The sequence below is a fragment of the Melanerpes formicivorus genome, unplaced genomic scaffold (assembly GCF_026170545.1).
Source record: "Melanerpes formicivorus ecotype bairdi unplaced genomic scaffold, bMelFor1.0.p_v2 SCAF_38, whole genome shotgun sequence".
NCBI lineage: Eukaryota > Metazoa > Chordata > Aves > Piciformes > Picidae > Melanerpes > Melanerpes formicivorus.
Window position 1 is genome coordinate 5964829 of NW_027142390.1, and position 20362 is coordinate 5985190.

General features: G+C 49.4%; 1 protein-coding gene across 4 annotated transcripts in view; it reads right to left on the minus strand.

The window, feature by feature from the left end:
- The window catches only part of RNF123 (ring finger protein 123), a 51396-nt gene that overhangs the window by 27721 nt on the left and 3313 nt on the right, over positions 1-20362 (minus strand). For 3 of the 4 annotated variants that reach the window (XM_068158010.1, XM_068158011.1, XM_068158012.1), the window contains exons 3-26: positions 20027-20111; positions 17461-17540; positions 16559-16656; positions 15001-15055; positions 14587-14672; positions 13776-13862; positions 13215-13282; positions 12210-12335; positions 11360-11474; positions 10482-10586; positions 10219-10344; positions 8947-9039; positions 8679-8752; positions 8113-8230; positions 7541-7643; positions 6913-6974; positions 6754-6825; positions 5959-6079; positions 5049-5150; positions 3785-3891; positions 1849-2047; positions 1122-1267; positions 860-943; positions 186-293 (exon numbers count right to left, since the gene is read on the minus strand). In XM_068158010.1, coding sequence (XP_068014111.1) covers positions 186-293; positions 860-943; positions 1122-1267; positions 1849-2047; positions 3785-3891; positions 5049-5150; positions 5959-6079; positions 6754-6825; positions 6913-6974; positions 7541-7643; positions 8113-8230; positions 8679-8752; positions 8947-9039; positions 10219-10344; positions 10482-10586; positions 11360-11474; positions 12210-12335; positions 13215-13282; positions 13776-13862; positions 14587-14672; positions 15001-15055; positions 16559-16656; positions 17461-17540; positions 20027-20111 — 2420 coding nt within the window. The remainder of the gene's footprint in view (positions 1-185; positions 294-859; positions 944-1121; positions 1268-1848; positions 2048-3784; positions 3892-5048; positions 5151-5958; positions 6080-6753; positions 6826-6912; positions 6975-7540; positions 7644-8112; positions 8231-8678; positions 8753-8946; positions 9040-10218; positions 10345-10481; positions 10587-11359; positions 11475-12209; positions 12336-13214; positions 13283-13775; positions 13863-14586; positions 14673-15000; positions 15056-16558; positions 16657-17460; positions 17541-20026; positions 20112-20362) is intronic. The other variant, XM_068158013.1, reaches the window with a different exon arrangement.

Genomic DNA, 20362 nt, shown 5'->3' on the forward strand with positions numbered 1-20362 from the left:
GACAGGACGGGGTCCAGGCCTAGGAAGCAGTCATTGATGCACAAGGAAGGAAAAACAAGCCCCAAAGATCATTGGCATTGCTCCCATACCAGGGAAAATGACACCTGTGACATGTGAGCCAGGCAGCACAGAGGGGCACATTTGCTCAGTCTCCTCTGAGCTGCTCAGGTTATGCTCCTGCCCACCTTTGAATAAATGGTGACGTTTATCCAAGCCAGGCGGCGGCTCAGGTGGTTCAGCTTCTCAGAGAAGACCTTTTGGCTCTTCAGCAGTTCCTCATGGATGTCTCTCCTCTGAAAAGAATGCAGAGATGTGAGGGTAGATGTTGCTGCCATTTATAGAGGGACAAACAATGCAAAAGCAAAAACCATGTAGGGAGTACTGGCAGAAGGGACAGGAGACAGCAGCCTCTCTGCAGAGGGAGTGGGAATCAGTGCTACAAAAGAGCACTTATCAGTCTCAGCTGCAGCCCACAAGGCCTGATGCAGACACTGGTCCAGTGTGGGCACCAACTTGAGAGTCAGCTACTGTCAGGTATTTTTTAATACATCATCAGATACACTCAGTCTCTGGCAGATGTAGCAGCACAGCTGTGTACCCCAGACCAGCACTGGAAAGTCCCCACCCCAGGAGACCGGCTCCGAGGGGTCTGCAGTTTACGAACTGCCATGAAGCAGTTGCTTCATTCCCTCTGTTCCTTGAGGCACTGGTACAATGGGTTGGCACAGTATGAAGTGCAGCTGGCAGCTCCAGGCATGGGTTATTATCCAAGGCTAGAAATCACCCGCTGTGCTTCATCCTTTTTGTCAGATACTGAAGCTCTACCAGAGAAGGAAGCTGCGAGTCCAGAGACTCTTACCCTCTTTGGGCAGCGGCTGATTTTTTCCTCTGTGTCTTTCAGTGCCATGGCATATTCATTCACATCATCTGACACTCCAACCATCTGAAAAGCAGCAAGTTTCAACAATAGAGAAGGGTGTATTTTTCCCTAGACATATAAGCATGCAAGCAGATCTGCCCCCAGGGGCACACAGAGTCACTAAATAAGCAGAAAACAGAAGAGTCCGTGGAGAAGTGTGAACCTTTAGGGCATGGACTCCTGCACAGCATGTGCCACTCACCTTCCCAAGTTGCTGGTGGACACTGAGGTTGTACATCATCACTATCCCATCCAGGATTTCCAGAAGGGAGTTCTCTGTGATGGGCTGGTCTGGCTCCTCTGGGGGTCTGCCCAGTAAGAGACCCTCATTTCCATGGCTGCCTTCAACTGCAACACACCCCCAAGACAGGAGAGAAGTTTTCATTTTGGCACCTCAGCTTCTGCCTGCACCTCTCTGAAGCCCAAACTCTAGCGTGCCTCTGTAATACAGTGCTCCTTCCCAGCCCATGTGATTGCCCAGATATACTAACATACCATTCCCACCTCACTGCCTGCATCAGGCTGACCTGCCAGATCTGTTCAGACAGACACAGGCCATGCAAGTCCCACAGCCTTGAGCCCTCTGCACATTTCGGAGGCCTGCCTGGCAAAATCCAACAGCAACAATGCTGCTACAGCACAACATCATTTCTCTGGCTGGTCTGTGTTCAAAGCAAGCGTGGCTACAGCTACTTCTGAACCACCTCCTTGCAAGGTCTTGCTGCCCTTGCAGGAACCAAGGCAGCATCACCTTACATACACAGAGTGGCTGCATTATCAGCGCCATGTTCAGGTTGGCAAAGTGGTTAACTGTGGACCTTGGGAATGCGAAGGCAATAAATAGATTTGCATTCCTCTTGAGACTACTGGGAGAGTCCACTTTCCCAGGGCCCACCTGGGCCAGGCTAGCAGGCAGCAGCAGTACTCACTGTCCTCCTCTGTCCGCTGCTCCACGCTCAGCGTGCGCACTTTGATCTTCTCCAGGCCGCCCAGTGGCCGCCGCGGGTTCATCAGGCTGACCGCCGCCGTGCTGAGGAAGCGGTTGGCACGGCCCAGGGTGGGGGAGCTGAGCCAGCCAGGTCTGGCAAGAGCTCCACCAATGGCCAGGGCAGCAGAGGGACGCTGAGACTGAAAAGAAATTAAGGGAGAAAGAGTTCTAGCTGTTTGGCTGCCTCCTTGTCCTCCCTTGTCACTGCAGGAATGTTAGCATAGACACACAGTGGCTGCTGGAAGATGTGCTGGGTTGAAATTTCCCCCCCAACCTTAAATTTGCCAGACCAGCCCAGCTGGAAGCAAATGAAAGCTGTATTTACAAGTAAAACTACAATCTACAATCAAAACTACAATGCCATGAACATGTACAAAAAATACAGCATTTACAATATTTACAGGATTTACAATTAATAAAGCACAAGGACCCCCCTGGTCAAGGGCCAGGGCAAGCTACTAGCTTCTCCCTCCTTGCCTCCCCCTTGGACAAAAGGGACAAGAGAAAGGAGCAGAGAGATGTTAGGTTTAACCAACACAATGCAGCCAAAGTCAAGCAGAAAGGAGTTAGTATCTCTCCCAGAGTGAAGAAGAGAAACTGTTTTGGTACAATTACTTTTTGTCCCTTAGCTCTTCCAATGGGATTGCTTAGCATTATCTTTCTTTTCCTTTTTACACCCCATAGTGATTCATTTACATTTTACTGGTCAAGATCTGTTCAAGGAGGTGAGCAGACACCCTGCCTATCGTGGCTGGCCTGCTGCAGCCACTGTCCTGAGGGCAGCTGCTGGACGCACGCAGCATGCATGATTCCCTAGCTGACCAATGGAGCAAATCAATTTTCTTGAGCAAAACAACCACATTCCATGTGAGCCAAGAACAACACCCTCATGTTGGCACCCTTTGATTGGAACACACTGCAGAAGCCACCTCCTGGACATGCTGGCACCCCTTATCAGTGAAAAGATTTCAGTTTATGTATGTGGTTGGGCCTTCCAGTATCTGAAGGGGGCCTACAGGAAGGCTGGGGAGGGACTGCTCAGGATCTCAGGTAGTGATAGGACTAGGGGGAATGGAATGAAGCTGGAGGTGGGGAGATTCAGGCTGGAGGTGAGGAGGAGGTTCTTCACCATGAGAGTGGTGAAGCCCTGGAATGGGTTGTCCAGGGAGGTGGTTGGGGCCCCGTCCCTGGAGGTGTTTAAGCCCAGGCTGGCTGAGGCTCTGTCCAGCCTGATCTAGTGTGGGGTGTCCCTGCCCATGGCAGGGGGGTTGGAACTAGAAGATCCTTGTGGTCCCTTCCAACCCTGACAGACACTATGATACTATGATACCGGTCAAGGGATTTATAACAAAGAGTATAAAAACCAGCCACTCTGATTCTACAATGCAGCAATAAAGGACTTCTGGGAGGACTTCTGAGATTCTCTGCTCTCTGCATTTCTGGAATCTTGATGCTACACAGCAGCAGGGTTGGTGCCTTTATTTGTCACTCAGTGGTGCCCGTATTGGGATAGAAAAAACAAGACTGGCCCACCGGTGCCAGGTTAGCAAACGGATAGTCTTTCCTCTAAAAGCACAGACCAGATAAAATCAGCAGATCTGCAGAGCAAGAAGCTGTTCTGGCTGCAGTTGCCCGGCACTCTTTCAAATTCAAGCACCAAGAGCTGCCAAGGAGAGTATACTCAGATCAGTGGTTGCTGCTCAGAGCTGGTGCACCCAGGGCCTTGCTGATTTCCACCCTCCGGCAAGTGCAGCTGTTTATCTGGTTGCCTGTGGTGTGGTTACAGTCATGGCCCAGACACTGCCTTCTTTTAAAGCAAAGCTTTTCCAGCCAGAGGTTGCAGAGGTTGAGCTTGCTGCCCCCCACACAGGGCTCACCTGTGCTGCTGATGTTGCTGATTCCTCATCTTCATCAAGATCATCCATAGTCACTGCCTGCAGCTCTGCAGGGTCAATCAGGACATTGGCTTTTGCAGCCAGGTCATCTGCACAGAGTACACCAAAGCAGCTGTGAATGTGGGAGTCACCCTCTGCTTCCCATGAGGCAGCCCTAGGCTCATGCTCTTTCCTGCTTCTGGAAGTAGCCAGTGAAATGGGATGCTGTATCAGAACAAGCTCACTTTCCCCTCAGCCTCCTTACATGGAACAGGTCTGCTCTTACTAACACAAGGGAGACTACACAGTGATAGGTGCTGCTCTCCTAGGACCTATTTCTGCTCCTCGTCCTACCAGCTACAAATACAATAACTGAGGAACCAGGAGACAACCACCAGGACCAAGCTGCACTAGCACAGGGAAGGAAACTCAGGGCCTGAGACCATCTAGCTCTTCAATACTGTCCCATATGTTCCCAAGTCACTAGGACTGAGACTCAAACCAGAAACCATTTTCAGCCCAGAAGAGGGCTGTGCTGATGGCTCTGCTGTACAAAGCCTGAACAATGCAACCTCTAGTCCATAGCTCTGTCTCTAAAGGATCCAGGAAGACCTTGGTAAGAGACGAGAGGAGATTACATGGTTCTCAAGTTAAGTAATCTGAAACAGCCAGGGATCAATTTCAGACAGGAAAAAATGGTGCACATCTTGCAAACACACTGGGGAAGAAGAGAGATCTGAGCCAAAGACAAGTGCCACATCAGCCAGACATCAGAGAACAATGGTGAGGGGTTTCTAACCCTTCCAAAAAGGAGGCTTTGAAAGTCTATTGCTAGGGTAGAGTGCTGCATATAAAACATACAGCTGCAGTACACACAGAGGCCTGCTATGGCTTGCCTGGAGCAGTACATCAAGTAGATCCTGGACATCCTTCACACCCAGCAGAGCCAGGCTGATGGTCAGTGCTGTGACAGCCCTTGACTGTGGCTCAGCAAGACCACCAGACCAGAAGGTATTCCCAGACTACTCCCACCCCTCCACCAGCCACAAGCCCCATTCAGGGACATAAACAGTAAACTGTTAACTTAAAGCACACCCCACTCAAGAGGGATGGTGTCTTCTTCAGCATAACTTGCATCTCATCAAAATTCAAGTCTCCTGTCCTTAAATTTAACCACAATTCATTACCCACAGCACCCTCCCAGCATGTCTCATGGGTGAAATCCTGGCAGGACCTGGAGAAAGGCATTGGAAATAAGAGCACTTACCTTTCAAAGTCTTCTTAAGATGAGACAGGAGACCTCCAAGTCGCTGAAGGTCAAAATAATCCACCTTCCCATTGTAGAAGAGTTGAGGAGGGACATAGGCCTCTGAAATTGAGAAGATTTGCTTTTTCCATGAGTCCCATGAACAGGATCCATGAAGTCATGTAAGGCCTCCCAAGACAAACTCCAGGGCCCAGCCTGGACCAACGTTCAGTGACAACTTTTGTTGTCATAAATGCACAAGCCATGAAGGCAGAGGTGGTCCCCCACAATGAAGCAGGCATTATTAGATCCAGGCAGAAACAGGAGCAGCCCAGGGCCATCGACAACAAGCCTCCCAGCTCTTTCTCCCTCCCAGCCACAACCACTGGGGGAAGCTGGATCGTGGGAAAACTTGGCAGCTCTCCAGCTGGCTACTCCAGCTCTCAGTCCCACAGTGGCACTTCCTGAATCTAGAGAAAGAGTCAGTCTAAAGTAAGAAAAGACAATGCCAAGCAGATCATGGCAGGACTGGTAAGGAGGGCTTTGAAAGTGAGAAAGCAACTGGCACTGACTTGGTCTCCCCTTAATCCCAGAGTCTGGGAACTACAAAACAGGCAAAGATCTTCCCTTAAACTTTGACTGTGGGATCACTGAGCTGCCTTTCTGCAGACCCATAATCAATACTGGACCCTGCTCCAGAGCATGCAAACTGAACCAGCAAACAGCACTGGTTGCCTTCCACAAGTCTCAGGTCTGGATGTTCACTGGACTAGTTCTGCACACAGGAATTTCCCAGGGTGACTGGGAACTACAGACACAGGGTGACAGAATGCTCAAGCACCCAGCTTGCAGCATCCTGGACAGCACTGCCAAGAGGTAAACCTTGCTTTAACCATAGAAATTACTTCAAAGCTGCTGCTTCAAGCCTTACCTTCACTGCTCAGTGTGGCAGGGGTCTTTGCCTTGTGGCCATCCCAGAAGAAACGCAGGGCAGCGATGAGCCGGTGCAGGAAGCACACCATGTACTCTGGTGGGCACAGCACAGTCAAATTCTAGGGCAAAAATGAGAGTTCAACCATCAGAGCAGGTGTGAAAGTGTATCTTAGTCCCAGGGGCCACATCAGGCAGGCATGAACTTTGTGTTGTCAGCCTTGCAAGCATCTCTAGCTTCCAGCACTGGTACAGAGCCCAGCCTTGCTGCCTACCATCAGTTTCCACCTCTAAAATCATGGGCACTGAAACAAGCAGTTGTTCTGACAGAGGAAGGTTAATACCATGTGCTCCACTATCAAAGATGAGGCTCATTGTGAACATGGAGGTGCAGGTAAGAAAAGGTTCCCTGCAATAGCAGACACCTACCTCACAAAGCTGGAGGCCAGCAGCCTGATCTACAGCCAGAAGAGTCTTCACCCAGGCACTGAAGAGGATGGCAAAGCCAGCAGGCCAGCTGTGACAGAGCACTCCACAGCCACGCTCCACAAGGTTTTAGGAGGACATTCAGCTCTCCCCTAAGGCTGTTCCCAAGGACCACTTTCCTATTAATCACTGCAGAGGACTTGGCTATGCTGCCTGGTTTCTACGCTTGAATCTTTTCTCCCTTCCCACTATCTAGACCTCAGGTCATCAACTGCTGGAAGCAGCCAGCCAAAAGGGCAGAGCTCCCAGCTTGAAGGTGCCAGAGAGCTCTCAGGAGGAGGCTTGCAGGAAGGCTGTCCCTCTGACTTACCCCTCTATTGCTAGCGTTTTCCTGAAGAAACTTGCGGAATTTGTTTAGGAAGATGTATCTGGAGGCTTCTCCCTGCAAGAGGAAAGGCCGATGGTAAATCTAGGTATTACAGGTCCCATAACGTGGAGATACTGTAGCAAAAGATCACAGAGCACTTACCCCTCCTCTGTCTTTGTTGTTCAGCAACAGCTTCAGAATCTGAACCTGGAGACCTTCCACCACTAAAACAGAAACACATGGCTGGCATCAGCAGTCGTACACTGGAGAGCAGCTCCCCATACCAGTCCCAGCTGGAGTACCCCATCCCATAGAGAAAGGCTGCCTCCTCAGGAGTGGGGGCCCAGGAACAACTGGTGCCACCAGAGAGACAGTCCCATCACTGAAAACTTTCTCTTCCAACACCTAGCAATAAATAGTTGTTTGGGTGGGTTGGATTGGTTGATGGGTTGGACGCAATGATCTTGAAGGTCTCTTCCAACCTGGTTTGGTTTATTCTAAATAAAGTTTATTCTAAATAAATTCACACACAATGCACTTAAAGGGGAGATTTGGTTTGCTTGTGCCCCATGGTGGGGTGCTGCAGGTCTATGTGGTGAGGTCCCTGCACTCATAACCCCCCACCAGATTATAATGTGTCTCGCCCCTGCCTCTGCAGCACAGCCTGTGCTGGCAGGAACACAGCTGGGTTTCAGATGGTGAAGGGGATTTGGAAACAGCTCAGGGACTGGTGTCTGCCAGCTGCACAAAAGGGACAGCATCCTGCTGACTTCTCTCCTTCCCCACAGACCTTCGATGCGTTTCTTGAGCCGCTGGCAGCCTCTTTCATACGCTCGTCGCCTCAGTCTCTCCTCAGCACTCTCCTCCTTCACCTCCTTACTCTCCTTGCCCTGCTTGGGGGACAGACACTGATGAGCAGGATATCATTGCAAGGCCAAAATGTTGTCCCAAACAGAGAGTAGGAACTCCCTGAAGCAACGTGCCAGTGTGTGACTGCAGCTGGCAGCTCACCGGAAAAGGCCTTCCCTGGCCTTCGAACAAGTAGGGGCAGGAGATTTTTTGAGGATACCTAAGCCAACTTGTAATTCCTTAGACACTGTCAGGTTCCCTTCCAAATCTGTTGCCACAGAAAACTGTCCCTCCATCCTGTCCTGAGCAACACAACCCAAACATCCCCTCTAAGGGGACAATAAAGATGACAGGGCAAAGCAGAGGCTGAAGCTCTCACACAGCTCAGCAGGCTATGTTTCCAGAGCTAACACAGCTGGAAACATGGGCCATCCAATCTCCTCCTCCAGAAAACGATGGGCACAGCAGGCCACAACACTTCTTCAGTCTGTAAGTGGATGTGTCCTTACTCACCTCCTTGGTGAAGCGGTTCGGCCACCACGTGGTGGGAATGAGCTCCTGCAAACCAGCCTCCTCCACACGCAGAGGGCTCTTGATGTAGAAGAACACAACTGAACGAAGCACATCGAAGCTGTGGCCAAGTTAAAGCAAGCACAGATGCTAGTGGAGAGAAAGCACAGGCCAGCTTTCCAGAGCTGTGCTGACAGGCCCCTTTCCAAACAGCTGCTCCGAGCTCTGCAAGATCCAGAGCCCCTTCTCCCAGGAGAAGCCCCACAAGAGCTGCCCAAAGGTGCACTGCTCGGAAAGTGGCTTTGCCCTAAGGACACTGGAGAGGTCAGCTGGGTAAAAATGGAGTCCTGTTAGTAGGATGTGAACTATATGATCCTACTCTCTCTCTTCAAAGTAGGTCTTTGAGCACAATGGTGGCAGGCAGGCAGAGCAAACCCCAGAAATTAGAAATGACCTCTCAAAGACAGGGTGGCTTCTGCCTCCCAGGACATGCAGATCCTTGAAATAATCTCCCTGGCTGCGTTACTGAGGGCAGGGAGAACTGAGCCCAGAGGAGACACAAAGGATACAGAACATTGCTGAGTAGGTACTTCCTGGATTTCTCATGCTTCAGGACTGCAATGGTGAGCCGGAGGTAGTGAATCTAGGGAAACAGGAGAAGCAAAAGTGACTCCATCTACAGAAGAGGACACAACTGTCCAGTAGGTATGGTGTGACAGAACTGCCCTCTCTGGATCAAACAACTGTAAAGTCCAAAACATCATGTACCTCTAGACAAGGGGACAGAACAGAAGCTGGTTAGTCACAGATTCCTGGGGATTCAGAAGTGCAACTCACCTGCAATCCCAGGTCTGGGATGATGGGGGAGAACCTGTAAGCCCGCAGCAGGGACATCAGCAGCTGCTTGAGGCACTCATGTACTTCATACTCCTGAGAAAACAAGCAACACAGTGAACAGCAGCAGCATGGAGTCAGGAATAGTCCCCAGAGTTGTGATCTTGGAAGGAAGCATTCACTTCTGAACTAAAAAAGCATCTGCTCTGAACCCACAGTATTTGTTCATCTGATTCCACAGGAAAAGGCTAAGCAGAAGATGTTGCCATCCATCACTATGCTAGGGGGACACAGTTTCTTCACTAGTTAAACCAACCCAAAAATCATCTACAAAACCCCAAGTCTCTGGTTGTATTTAGCAGGACTCAGTCACCCATCTTTGTACCACCTGAAGCTACCCAATCCAGAGTCAGCAGAACCAAACTGGAAAGGAAGGAAGCTACTCTTGTGTAAATGTGACAATGGAAGATTTGTCTTTTTGAGTGCAACTTGCAGCCAAGCATGAGGACAAGAGCCAACTCTCTCACTAAGATAGCAGCCCAATCAGGATGTTCAGCTTCACTTCTAAGATGATGGCTCAGAGGGGGTCATGACATGTTTCAATGAAACTTTGCATGACAGCTGCCTTGGCCAGTTCCCTTCTCTCTTGTTAGCCCGAAGGACAGACATGCTGCCTCCAAGCAGATCTAGATCTGTGTAACCACCTTAGCTCTCCAGCACCACCAGCTTCCCAGTGGCTAGGAAAGTCTGCCTCAAGCAAGTGTCCCAGGAAGGAGTAACCTCATCCAGCTTGGACAGGAAGTGGCATAGGAAGCTGGAGGTGGCAAGAGTGCAGTGTCCATTTCCACCCCAGCCCTGCATGCTCTCATTGGTCTCTGGGGGCACAGGGAGGCATTTAAGACCTTCAGAGCCATATAAGTATTAATAAGATCCAAGAGACAACGAATTTCTTATTGATACATTTGATGTTTCCAGAAGCAGGAAGTTATTCAACATCACCAGTTCCTTTAGCAGCAGGAGAAGCTGCTTGTCTTGTTAGATCATTGCCAGCATCACCATTGCCCTTTACTCTCATTCAACCCTCATCCCCTGGCTCTGAAGCAGCACTCGCATGAGGGAGATGAAACGGTGGTCTACCACAAACAAGGGATCTTGTCAGCAAGAAGGGAAAGAAGCTGATCACTTCCAGCATTTTTTAGGGAAGCCTTCTGTCCTTAACACCTCCCAGGCTTTCCATGTCATCTCTGGGGAGGAACCAGCATCCCAGCAACTCACCTCCATAAGAAGCCACATGAGATCCAGTAGCTGCTGAATAAGGGGGTGGGCCTCCACAGCCCCTCCACGCTCAAGGATGCTCAACAGGAAGGTCATGAGCACATCTTCTACCAGGTACACCTTGCACTGCAGACAGAGAGCCAAGTCAACAGTCCTCCAAGGCAAAGTTTCTCCCCAGCAGAAACTGAGTTTTACCTCCCCTCACAGGTGGAAACACAGCAATGAGCACCAAGAGAGGCTTACACTGGGCAGGCAGAACTCACCATAAGAGGGGAGAAATAGTTGAAGATGTGGGCTAATGTAATCAGCACTGTGGGTTCTCCTTGCAGCTGCCACATGGATGTGTCCTTCTCCACCAGCTTCCCCTCCTGCAATGACAAACCCAGACAAACAGACATCCTGGATGCAGCCCAATCCATCACCAACTGCATGAACCAGAGGACTAGAGCAGCCAGTGTCTGCTGTCCCACACCTCATAGCTGTAGAACTCTTGACTATGGGAAGAGAGGACAGCAAAGCAGCCAGGCCCATGCCTTTGGAGAGCTGCAGTGCAGTCTAGATGTCAGTTACTATCAGCCACATGCTGACAATGTTTCTCCACAAGGGTTCACATCTACATGATAATCTGTCAATGGGAAGCCCTATAGAGGCGGTCAATTAGTAAAGCAGGCCTCCATTCAAGCCAAGACCAGAGCAGATGGCATTCCCTGTGCTTTGGGGGTGAGCAAATCTCCTACCCTAGCAGAAAAAAATGGTTTCTAGTGAACAGTGCCACAGTCAGAGCAGTTCTCGAGGCAGACCTGACAGAATTTCACCACATCCCTGTACCAGGACAGCAGTAAAAAGTTCAGGATATGAACTTTTGCAGCTGCAAAATTAAATCCAGCAGTTCCAACTCTGACAAGCATCACCTCCTGCGTGCTGGGAACAAAACTTCACAGGACTGAGAACACCAAAGCCCAGAATCCCGTTTGGCAAGCCCAAGAGCTCCAGGGACGTGCACACCCCCCCCACAAAAGCACAGGAGCATGTAGCCCCTCAGGTGCACCGACACAGCCAAGCTGCCAGCATGTGCTGAGAAGTACAGAGCCACATTGCCCAGCGTGGTGCCCCACAGCTCCACACAGAGGCATCCCCCTACCGTCACATCTATCCCGATGTGGATCACATTCTTCAAGTAGCCCAGCAGCTTGCGAGCCTTCACCAGGTCTGCAACTGGAGGATCTTGCAGGGGGCGGTAACCTTCCACCGGATAAGTAGGCAAGGGTTAAGGTGAAATGCAATCTGATCCTTCCAGGACTTCTTTTGTTTGTGCAAGGGAAAGGCTCTGTTTCTACTTTACTTTCTACCCACCCAGGTCTCAGTCACAGTTCAAACCACAGAGCCTTCTCAATGGGTGATAAGCCACAAGCTCTTACTCCCACTTCCTCAATCTTGCAGGCAGCAAGTGTTTCACACCACATTTCTGCTCTCATCAGAAAGACCAACAGGAACCCCCACTACAGCTATCAGCAGACACATCCAGGACTGCTCTGACAGGAGATGCAGCTTTCAGCATTTGAACAGGAAGGCAGCAGGCAATGCCAATACCATGTTGGAGAACCCCTACAGCTGGGAGGTAGCAGAGATCAGTGGCCAAGAGGCTCAGCAGCTCAGCAGCACTAGGGTCTCAAAAACTGGAGAGGGCAAACTCTGCAGGATCTTAGGGCCTGGGAACAGGCAGCCCTCAGCTACAGCAGTAGCTACTCATTCAGACCTGAAAGCAAATTTCATTTCAGAAACCATCCAGGACCAGCACTGATATTGGTGTGCCCTGTTCTGCTCCAGTCGAGGGGGTATCTGGTTCTTCTCTCTTTGATCCTGCTCTGCACACAAGTGCCAACAGAGAAGAGTGAAGGGCAGTCAGGAATGTATACTCTACAGCCTCCAAAGATGGTCCCAGGACAGGCTCTTCTCCCTTCAGACCTCCTCTCACCACACCTAAAGGATATCGGAGCGGTCGGCTTCCAAAGTTGAAAGCAACAGACTCTTTGAAGGAGAGGCTGATGGCAGGAAAGTAAGCCATTCCAGCACCCCTGGTGATGTTATCAAAAGCTGTTCCCAGAGATATGCCATTCCTGAAAGAAGGAAAAGCCAGAGGATTTTAGTCACAGTTTGAGCAGTTTGAAGTCACCTGGGCAATCCAGGTATCTGCCCTCCCCTCCCAGCAACCTGCCAACACAGACACGTCAGACAACCATGCCTCCTGTCCTCTTAAACTGGCACACATGCAAATGTCACAGCCAGGGAAGGCACAGCAGCAGCCCACTTTTCATATGATGGCACAAAAGAAGTCTGCACAACATGCAGAGCCCACTCAGCTTCAAGGACAACCCTAACCCTGAGCAGTTAACTAACCAGCAGGGCATTTTAAAGGCAGGTGACATTTCTGGCCACATTCATTTGATGTTGATGGAAACAGAAGAATAATGCTCTCAATCCACTCTTCTCTAGAAGATGACAAGAAGCATCTAACAGTTCTCAATTCCAGCTGACTAGCTGCAGGCTGTAGTTTAGGGCCTGGAACAATTACTCAGGCTGGCCTCTGCTCATTGTGTGTGGGAGCTGGAAGCTGGAGATGGTCAGCCTTTCTAAAGCTCCCTGTCAATCTAGGATAGGCAAGGTCCACACTGACCACTGAGCAATCAGTGTGGCTCAGACAACTGTAGCATTAAGCATCATGGGAGATGCCTTCCCCTCCAAAATCCAGCAAGCTTTACCCAGACTTTGTAGCTGGAATGCCTTTCTGCCAAGTTTACTTTACTCACTTCAGGAGACCAAACAGCCCATTTAGAGATGTTTTCTGAACACAAAGCAGAAAAGCAAAGGATGGCACTACCATGGAACTTAAAAGGGGAGGGGAAAGAAATAGGCCTCAGCATCCTGCTAAGCAGTGAGGAAACCTTTGTGTTACGCACAGACATCAACAAAGCAGAGAACCAAGCAAAGGCACTTACAAGCAGAAAGCAATGGTGCCCTCATCAAGGTCTATCAGACAGCTGACAATGTCTCCTGCTGCCCAGGACTGCAGAAAAGGGAGAGAAAAGGTTAAACATCTATTCAGACTGTCAGAAAACAGTCTGCAACCTAAACAATTCTTTGTGATTCAGAGAGAGAGAGAGAGAATTTCTCCCCACAGCAGCTTATATGGCATCTTTAGACTCTTCTAGATGCTGCACATAAGCCATGGACTGGGATTTTTCCCCTCCCCAGCAGTAAGAAGGTGCAGAGGATCAAATACCCCAACACTACTACATGCTATAGCAAACCAGAGCCTTCAAGAGGCCACCAGCAGCACTATGCTGGGAATCGGTCTGCTGTGGCTGCTGAACCAAGCACACACATCGCACACCCGGCACCCTTAAGGAACAAACAATTGCTGGCACACAGCCTCCCCAAGAGCAGGCTGAGGCAGGGAGGGCAGCTTCAGGACATTTCACAAGGCCCACCAAGCAGAAGGAGCCTCCTGCTTTCTTCTCCCTACTCTCCACCCCATTCCTGGGAGGACAGCTACTCACTTTGCCATAGTTGGTAGTAGTCACGTTCCACTTGCGCACCCTGTTGCCATCGTACGCATACGAATCTGGTGTGTCTCCAACTCCTTCCTGCAACAAAGTATGGAAGAGGAGACTCAGAGCAGACCAAGCAGAGAGCATCCTTCTCATTGCAAGAGCAGTTTTAAGGGGGGGATCAGCAGAGAGCACACATACTATGTCTGGGAAAAGCCCTCACTCCAGCAGCAAATTCAATAGCCTGTGATCTTTAGTTCAAGGGAAATTCACCACCCCCTACTCATCTCTGGGTCAGAAGAAGAGTACTGGCATCTTGCACTTCCAAATTCTGTCTCAGCAGCCCCCCAGGATGCTCAGCACTTCCTCTCTCACATGTTGCAGAATGTCAAGTTAGCAAAGCTCTGCAGCTGACATCCCAGCATCCAGCATTTCACACAGTGCCTGAGAAAAGCTGATCTGGGCCTGCCTCAGCTGGGCTAAAGAGCCCCCATAGTGCCAGCTGCTGAAGGCCATGCTGAGAGACAGGCTGCCAGTGCTGCAGACCCACACACCCAAAAGACATCAGCTGGAAGACAACAGAGAGCAGGGGCAGCAAGATCACAGCCATGCACCCAGTGTGCAAGGCTTTCACACAGTGCACCATCCTGGGAGCACAGACCACAGCCTAGGCTTTCAAAACAGCAGACCTGGCATTTCTAGCACTGGGCTCTAGAAGCTGGCAGGGCAGGAGCACAGCACCAATGTGATGCTCCACACTGACCTAAAGAGCAGTGGAGGAACACGAGCAGCCCTGTGGCACGTGCAGCACTGACAGTACCTCCTGATTAAACCTGCAGTTGAGAGTACACCAGCCAATCTGCATGAGTCCCTGGGAGGAGATGAGCACCTCATAAATCCATTTCCCTAGAAGAAAAAGAGACACCGTGCAGTCAGTGCCTGCTGCCTGGCTCATTGCTGGAGAGGCAGAACCTGACACTGCTCCCACAGGAAGGAGTGTGGCACATGAAGGAACTTCAGGACAGCCCCAGCATCCCCTTCCCACCTCTTCCCTCTGACATCACACAATCCTCCATCCTTCTGACTTCCTGGAAAAGCCAGTGAACAAACTGGGGAAGAGAGAACTCAAGATCATCTGGAACACACTCGAGATTTCCTGAGCTCTCTAGTTGTAGAGCTCTCCATACACTCTTCCCACAGGCTTTTCTCAAAGCATCACTGGATATCTCCTTACCTTTGTACACACATGTTGTGGCCCTGATGGACCCAAAGTTACTGTGGCCAATCACCTGGAACAACAAACAGAAGACATTTTAAAGTTAGGCAGAAAGGTAGGTTTGCTCAGCCCTACCCAACCCCTCCACCCTAGCCCTCAAAGCAAAGCAAGACAGAGAGCTATTCACAAGCACAGCACAGGGAAGGGGCAGGACATCCACCCCATCCCAGCAGCTGTACTTGGAGCCAGCAGGTCCTGGGGAACCATCCAGATCCTCCCCAAAGCTCATCTGTACTTGCTAAACCCCAGAGAAGCATGCAGCATGGCAACAGTACAGGGGTAACATGGTGGCAAACAGGCTCTCAGTGAATGGTGACAAGTATGCAAAGTGACTACGAAGTGGGAAAGATGCCTGAAGCCTGGACAAGATAGTGTGGGAAGAGGCTGCTTCCAGATGGCTTTGGAAGGATATGGGGAAAATTTGCCTTTGCTCTAATTAGAGAGGGCTATGTTTTGTCTTTGACTCTGAGGGTGCTGTAAACACCTTGTCACCCAAGGAGAGAAACTGGGCAGAGTCTGGTTGGATGTGTTAAAATATTGTTTTGCTATTTAAACCTATTGTATGCCTTAATTGCATGCATGCCAGTAGAAAAGGACCAACTGAGATGTGACACATGTGCCTTCTGATAAGACCACATGACTTTGCTGTACAACATCATAAACTTACCAGATCAGATTTTTACATTTCACTCTTCTTATTAACAAAGAAGACCTGGTTAGGCCTGAATACACTGACAAAGCTTTAAATTCAAGGTGTCCAGATAAGTGGCAGGTAACATGCTGCCCAGAAACTGAACCCTGAACCCTGTTGACTCCTGACTTTCTCGAGCCCATGAAGAAGAGATGAAGGCAGCCACAAGGAATTCACAAGCAAGTCAGTCTGATCTGATACAGGGTAAGTTCTAGGTACAGCTGAGGTTATCTATAGGGGGTGGTTAGCAGGAAAGGGGAGACCAGGGCAGTCTCCTCTGCTAGAGGTAAAGAAGGATACTTGGATTAAGGAGGCAATGAGTACAGAGGGATGGGATGTGCATGCTCAATGAAGAGGTGAGAGGATTAAATTCCAGTGGGTTCTTTTAGATGATTTTCTGTGTAAGAAACATCAACTAAGGGGCAAGCAGGGACCTAGTGAAAACAAAGGAGAAAGGAAAGCCTCAGCCTCTTGTCACTGTTAGAGTAGACCAGAAGGAAGGAAGGAAGAGGCAGGCTGCTGGAGGGAGGGACAGGAAGGCTGGCTCCTGGTCTTTGCTTAGCCAAGCTCTTCAAGTAAGCCCTTGGGCTAGGGTAATTCTCTCACTTCCTTGCAGCTCCACTCAAAGCCTGCTGAGACCTAGGGGTACTGCTAGACCTTTACTCAGGAGAGCTCATTCAGGATCCTGCAGCTTTCTGGGTAGACTCCCTTCACAACATGTTACAAAGCTAGAGACAGGGATCTGTCATGAAGAACAAACCAAGAAGCCCAAAGTGCTTTTAGTTCCATAAGACCATTTTCTGCTACACCCAGCATCACACTCACCCCAAGTAAGTCATCATCAACCAGCAGGAGCCCCTCAAAACCACTTGTATGGTCCAGCACCACAGTAGAGGGGCCAAGCCGACCCTCTGCTACCTGATCTGAAACAAGAGTTACAGAAAATCTCTTAGGGAAAGTTGTGCAGGATTTAACAGGGTACCTGATGAATGCCTGCAGCTAGACAACAGCATCTGAATTCCACTGCAGTGGAGGAAGGCTAAAACAGTGTTACTCATGTTAGACCAAGAGAACCTCAGGAAAGGAGGCACCACTGAGACTGAAAATGATGTTTTCACAGCAACACACAAGGCCATAGCTACACAGCATTCAGGTTACAGGTCAAACTTTCCAGGTTATAGGCCTAAAAATTTTACTTTGGCAAAATTCAAAGACCAAAGTAAACTCTGAGCCAAATGTTTGGCCAGCATATCATCCTTTGCTTGCAGACAGCAAGAGAAATTTCTCCTTTTAGGAGAGGACCAGGTTGTATCCTGCTACATCCTGACTCACTCAGGGAAACAGATGCTAGAAAGAATACAGGCAGCAGTCTGAGCACAAAGTGAATACCAGTATGTAAAAATTGTGAACAAGCTTCTGCATTTCCCCCCCAAGGAAAGCACTGCACACTGCTGGGTCACAGTAGTGGCTCTGCACATCATTATCAGTGAAACACCTCCAATGTTTGCCCCCAAACTGCTTTTCTAGGCATTTGCACCTCCTCTGTCAGTGAGCAGACCTGCTCCAGGGCTGGCTGATGAGCCTCTCAAAGGCAGAATTTAAAGCTATGAGAAATTAGAGCACAGCAGGGCAGAGCACTCACTCAGGGAACCGCCTTTCATGATTGCCCTCCCAATTAAGCAGCACAAGCAGAAGCACAAATTGGACAGCTGCTCACTGTCTCCTACCTCGACCATCTTCAGAGCCATTCTCCTCTGCCAGCAACCGGTCGAGGTGCTCTTGCAGGTTCTGGAACGTCAGATGCTTCCTAGGGAATAAACATCCACAGCAGCACTTCAGAAAACTCTGAGCTTTAAGAGTTGCAGCCCAGATACATGTGTCTGTACAGTCCTGTGCCGTAGGGCATGAACCAGGAAGTCGTTGATCTGTGTTTCTTGCCATGAACCTGAGGAATTTGCTGCCCAGCATGTTTGGTGCAATGAATGAACCAAGGACCAAATATAGCATCAATGAGCAAAGTAGATCATAAAAGATCTTAGTCTTCAGTATGCTGAGGAGTATTTTGTTGCAGTATGAAAACTGATCTGTGGTAGAGTGGCAGCAATAAACCAGCTGTATCACCAGTAACTGTGGACCACGACTTTGCTGCAGCCAGCGTCACACAAACATGGCACAAATCAGGATTTGGGTTTTTCCCCCAAGTATTTCATAATGCAAAAGAAGAGAGAGCTGTAGCAGTTCAGACAAAGGTCAGGCTAGCCCATTATCCTCCCTCTGACAACAACCAGAGAAGAGAGGCTTCTCATGGCCCCCTGATGGGCCACTATTTTAGAGAAAGATCTCATACTGCCCTCCCCTAGTTCTCTCTTTTCCTATACAAGAGTCATCCCAGTCTGACTTGCTCTTACCCATCCTCAAAACTTCTGCCGCTCTAAAATACCCTTTTCAAGTTGATGAGACCAGAACCACATGATACTCCAGATGAGGGTAAACCACAAATTTACTCAGTGGCATCATGACTTCCCTTATCCTACATCCCTTTCCTAGCAGTTCCTAACTTCCCTAGCAGTTCCTAACTTCTTATTTTCTTTTTCTGACTTAGCATTCCCACTCCAATCTCATTCCTACACAGCAGAAATCAGCCCAGGGCCCCATCATCTTATGCATGATGCTGAGAGAGTTCCCCTTTCAATACATCCCTTTACATTTCCCTGCACTGAGTTTCACAGACCATTACACTATCCAGTCACCATCACAGCCACCTTACCTTTACACTGCTCCAAAGAGCTTTGTAACAGCACCAAACCTTCCCACCTCATGCTCTCTCCCTTTCCAAGTCTACCATGGATACACAGAACAACACAAGTTGTGTTGCAGGTCTTTGAGGCACCCCAGCAGGACCTCCTTTTACTGTGGGAGTCACTAATTTCTTCCTATCCCTGCCTATCATTTCCAAAGCTATCTGTGGAACAGCTTCCCACTTCTCCAGAACTAGGGGTTTCCCTCAGACCTTTTGAAAGCCTGATGGATGTAAAGACACATAGAAGTGGAATCAAAGCATCAGTTTTGGTTGGCATGAGAGAGGATGGCTTCAGCAAAGCAGCCTAATCAGTAACTAGCACAGAGGAGGAGTTCTGGAAGAAGGTTGGAAGAGCACGAGACAGAGAGACATCTGCAGTGAGCTCCTCTATGAGGAATTCAGGCCTCTGAAGACAAGATGTCATACCACACAAGATGTCATACCATAAAAGTTGCTCTCATGTGGCAAATGTTATTTTCAAGACCTGTTTGACGGCTACTGGGCATTCTACCAAATAGTGAGGACCAGGGAAAAGGGTGGAAGGCAGGAAGAAAAAGACAGAGGCCAGTCCAACAAACTATCAGTTCTGCCATTTCAAGTCATTCATCACCAAGGAAATTAGAAATACTGGAAACCAAAAAGCTCAGGCAGATGGAATATTCCAAGGCATGCTGGGCAGGAGAGCTCATGGCAAAGTAACATGACCCACTTTGTCTCCCCCCTGCCACAACCCTAGCTCACCAGGAGTGTAGAGGGCCAAGAGCTATTTTTAGCTCAGTGAGCTCTGAGCTCACATTTGAGCTGGCACTGCTAAGTATAGCCTGTGGAACGTGACCCCAGCCACTGCAGCAGCACCAACCAGCAGCAGCGACACGCCTGCCTTGCTCTACCACACTCCCACCTGCCCTCAACCTGCCTGACTTGCCTCTGGCAAAGGAGCTAAACACAGGGGAAATTCCTCTCATCCAAAGCTATGAGGTGAAGGAGTACTGAAAACAAACAGAAGAAAACACACTGAACAGGAATTTTGTCTTTCTTCTCCTCTGGTGACCCCTAATTATGAAAGTGGAGCTCCACAGCCTGGGAACTGCATGCTATTCCAGAGATCTGTAAGAGCCTCGCCTCTAGTTTACAGGACACCAACTACCTGCTTTCATTCTTGTACCTAAAACCTGCATGTTTTGCACCTCCTTACAGGTAGAGAGGGAACAGAAACAATAAGATGAATGCCTACTTGCCTGTTTCATTCAGAAGTATTACCCAGTGATTTTCAACATGGGCTTTTTCATGCAAAAACTTCTGAAGAATCCTTCCTAGCAGGCCTTGCAATTTGAAAAAGCCATCAAAGGCCAAGACCCAGGAGCCATTAATGTTACACAGTGCTGCCTTTGCTTTTAACAAAGATCACTGAATGGCACTGAAAGATCCTTCCTCTTACCACAGTGCTATGTGGGGACTGATACAGCATCACTTGTGAATGAGAAGTTGAATACCTGTAAGCAGCTGCAGGCTGGTTCCCATCAGCGCTGGCAAAAACACGATGCAGGTAATCATTCAGCAGTCTGCTGTTCACAATCCCTTGGGAAAAACAGAAGGCAATAAGCTTGGGGAGTTAGGAGGTAAACTCAAACATTAATGCCACGAGCAAGCAACAAACTGGTCACTGTGGGGAAATGATGTTGAAGTTTGCAGATCAACATGGTGGGAAACAGCATCAAGTTGTTCATTGCTCTACTGTCCTCACTCTCTGCCCCAGCACTGTGGGGTGCACCTCCACAAGAAGGGCTCTCCTTTCCAATTTGAGTTGCTCTACAACAGCAAAATAGGAG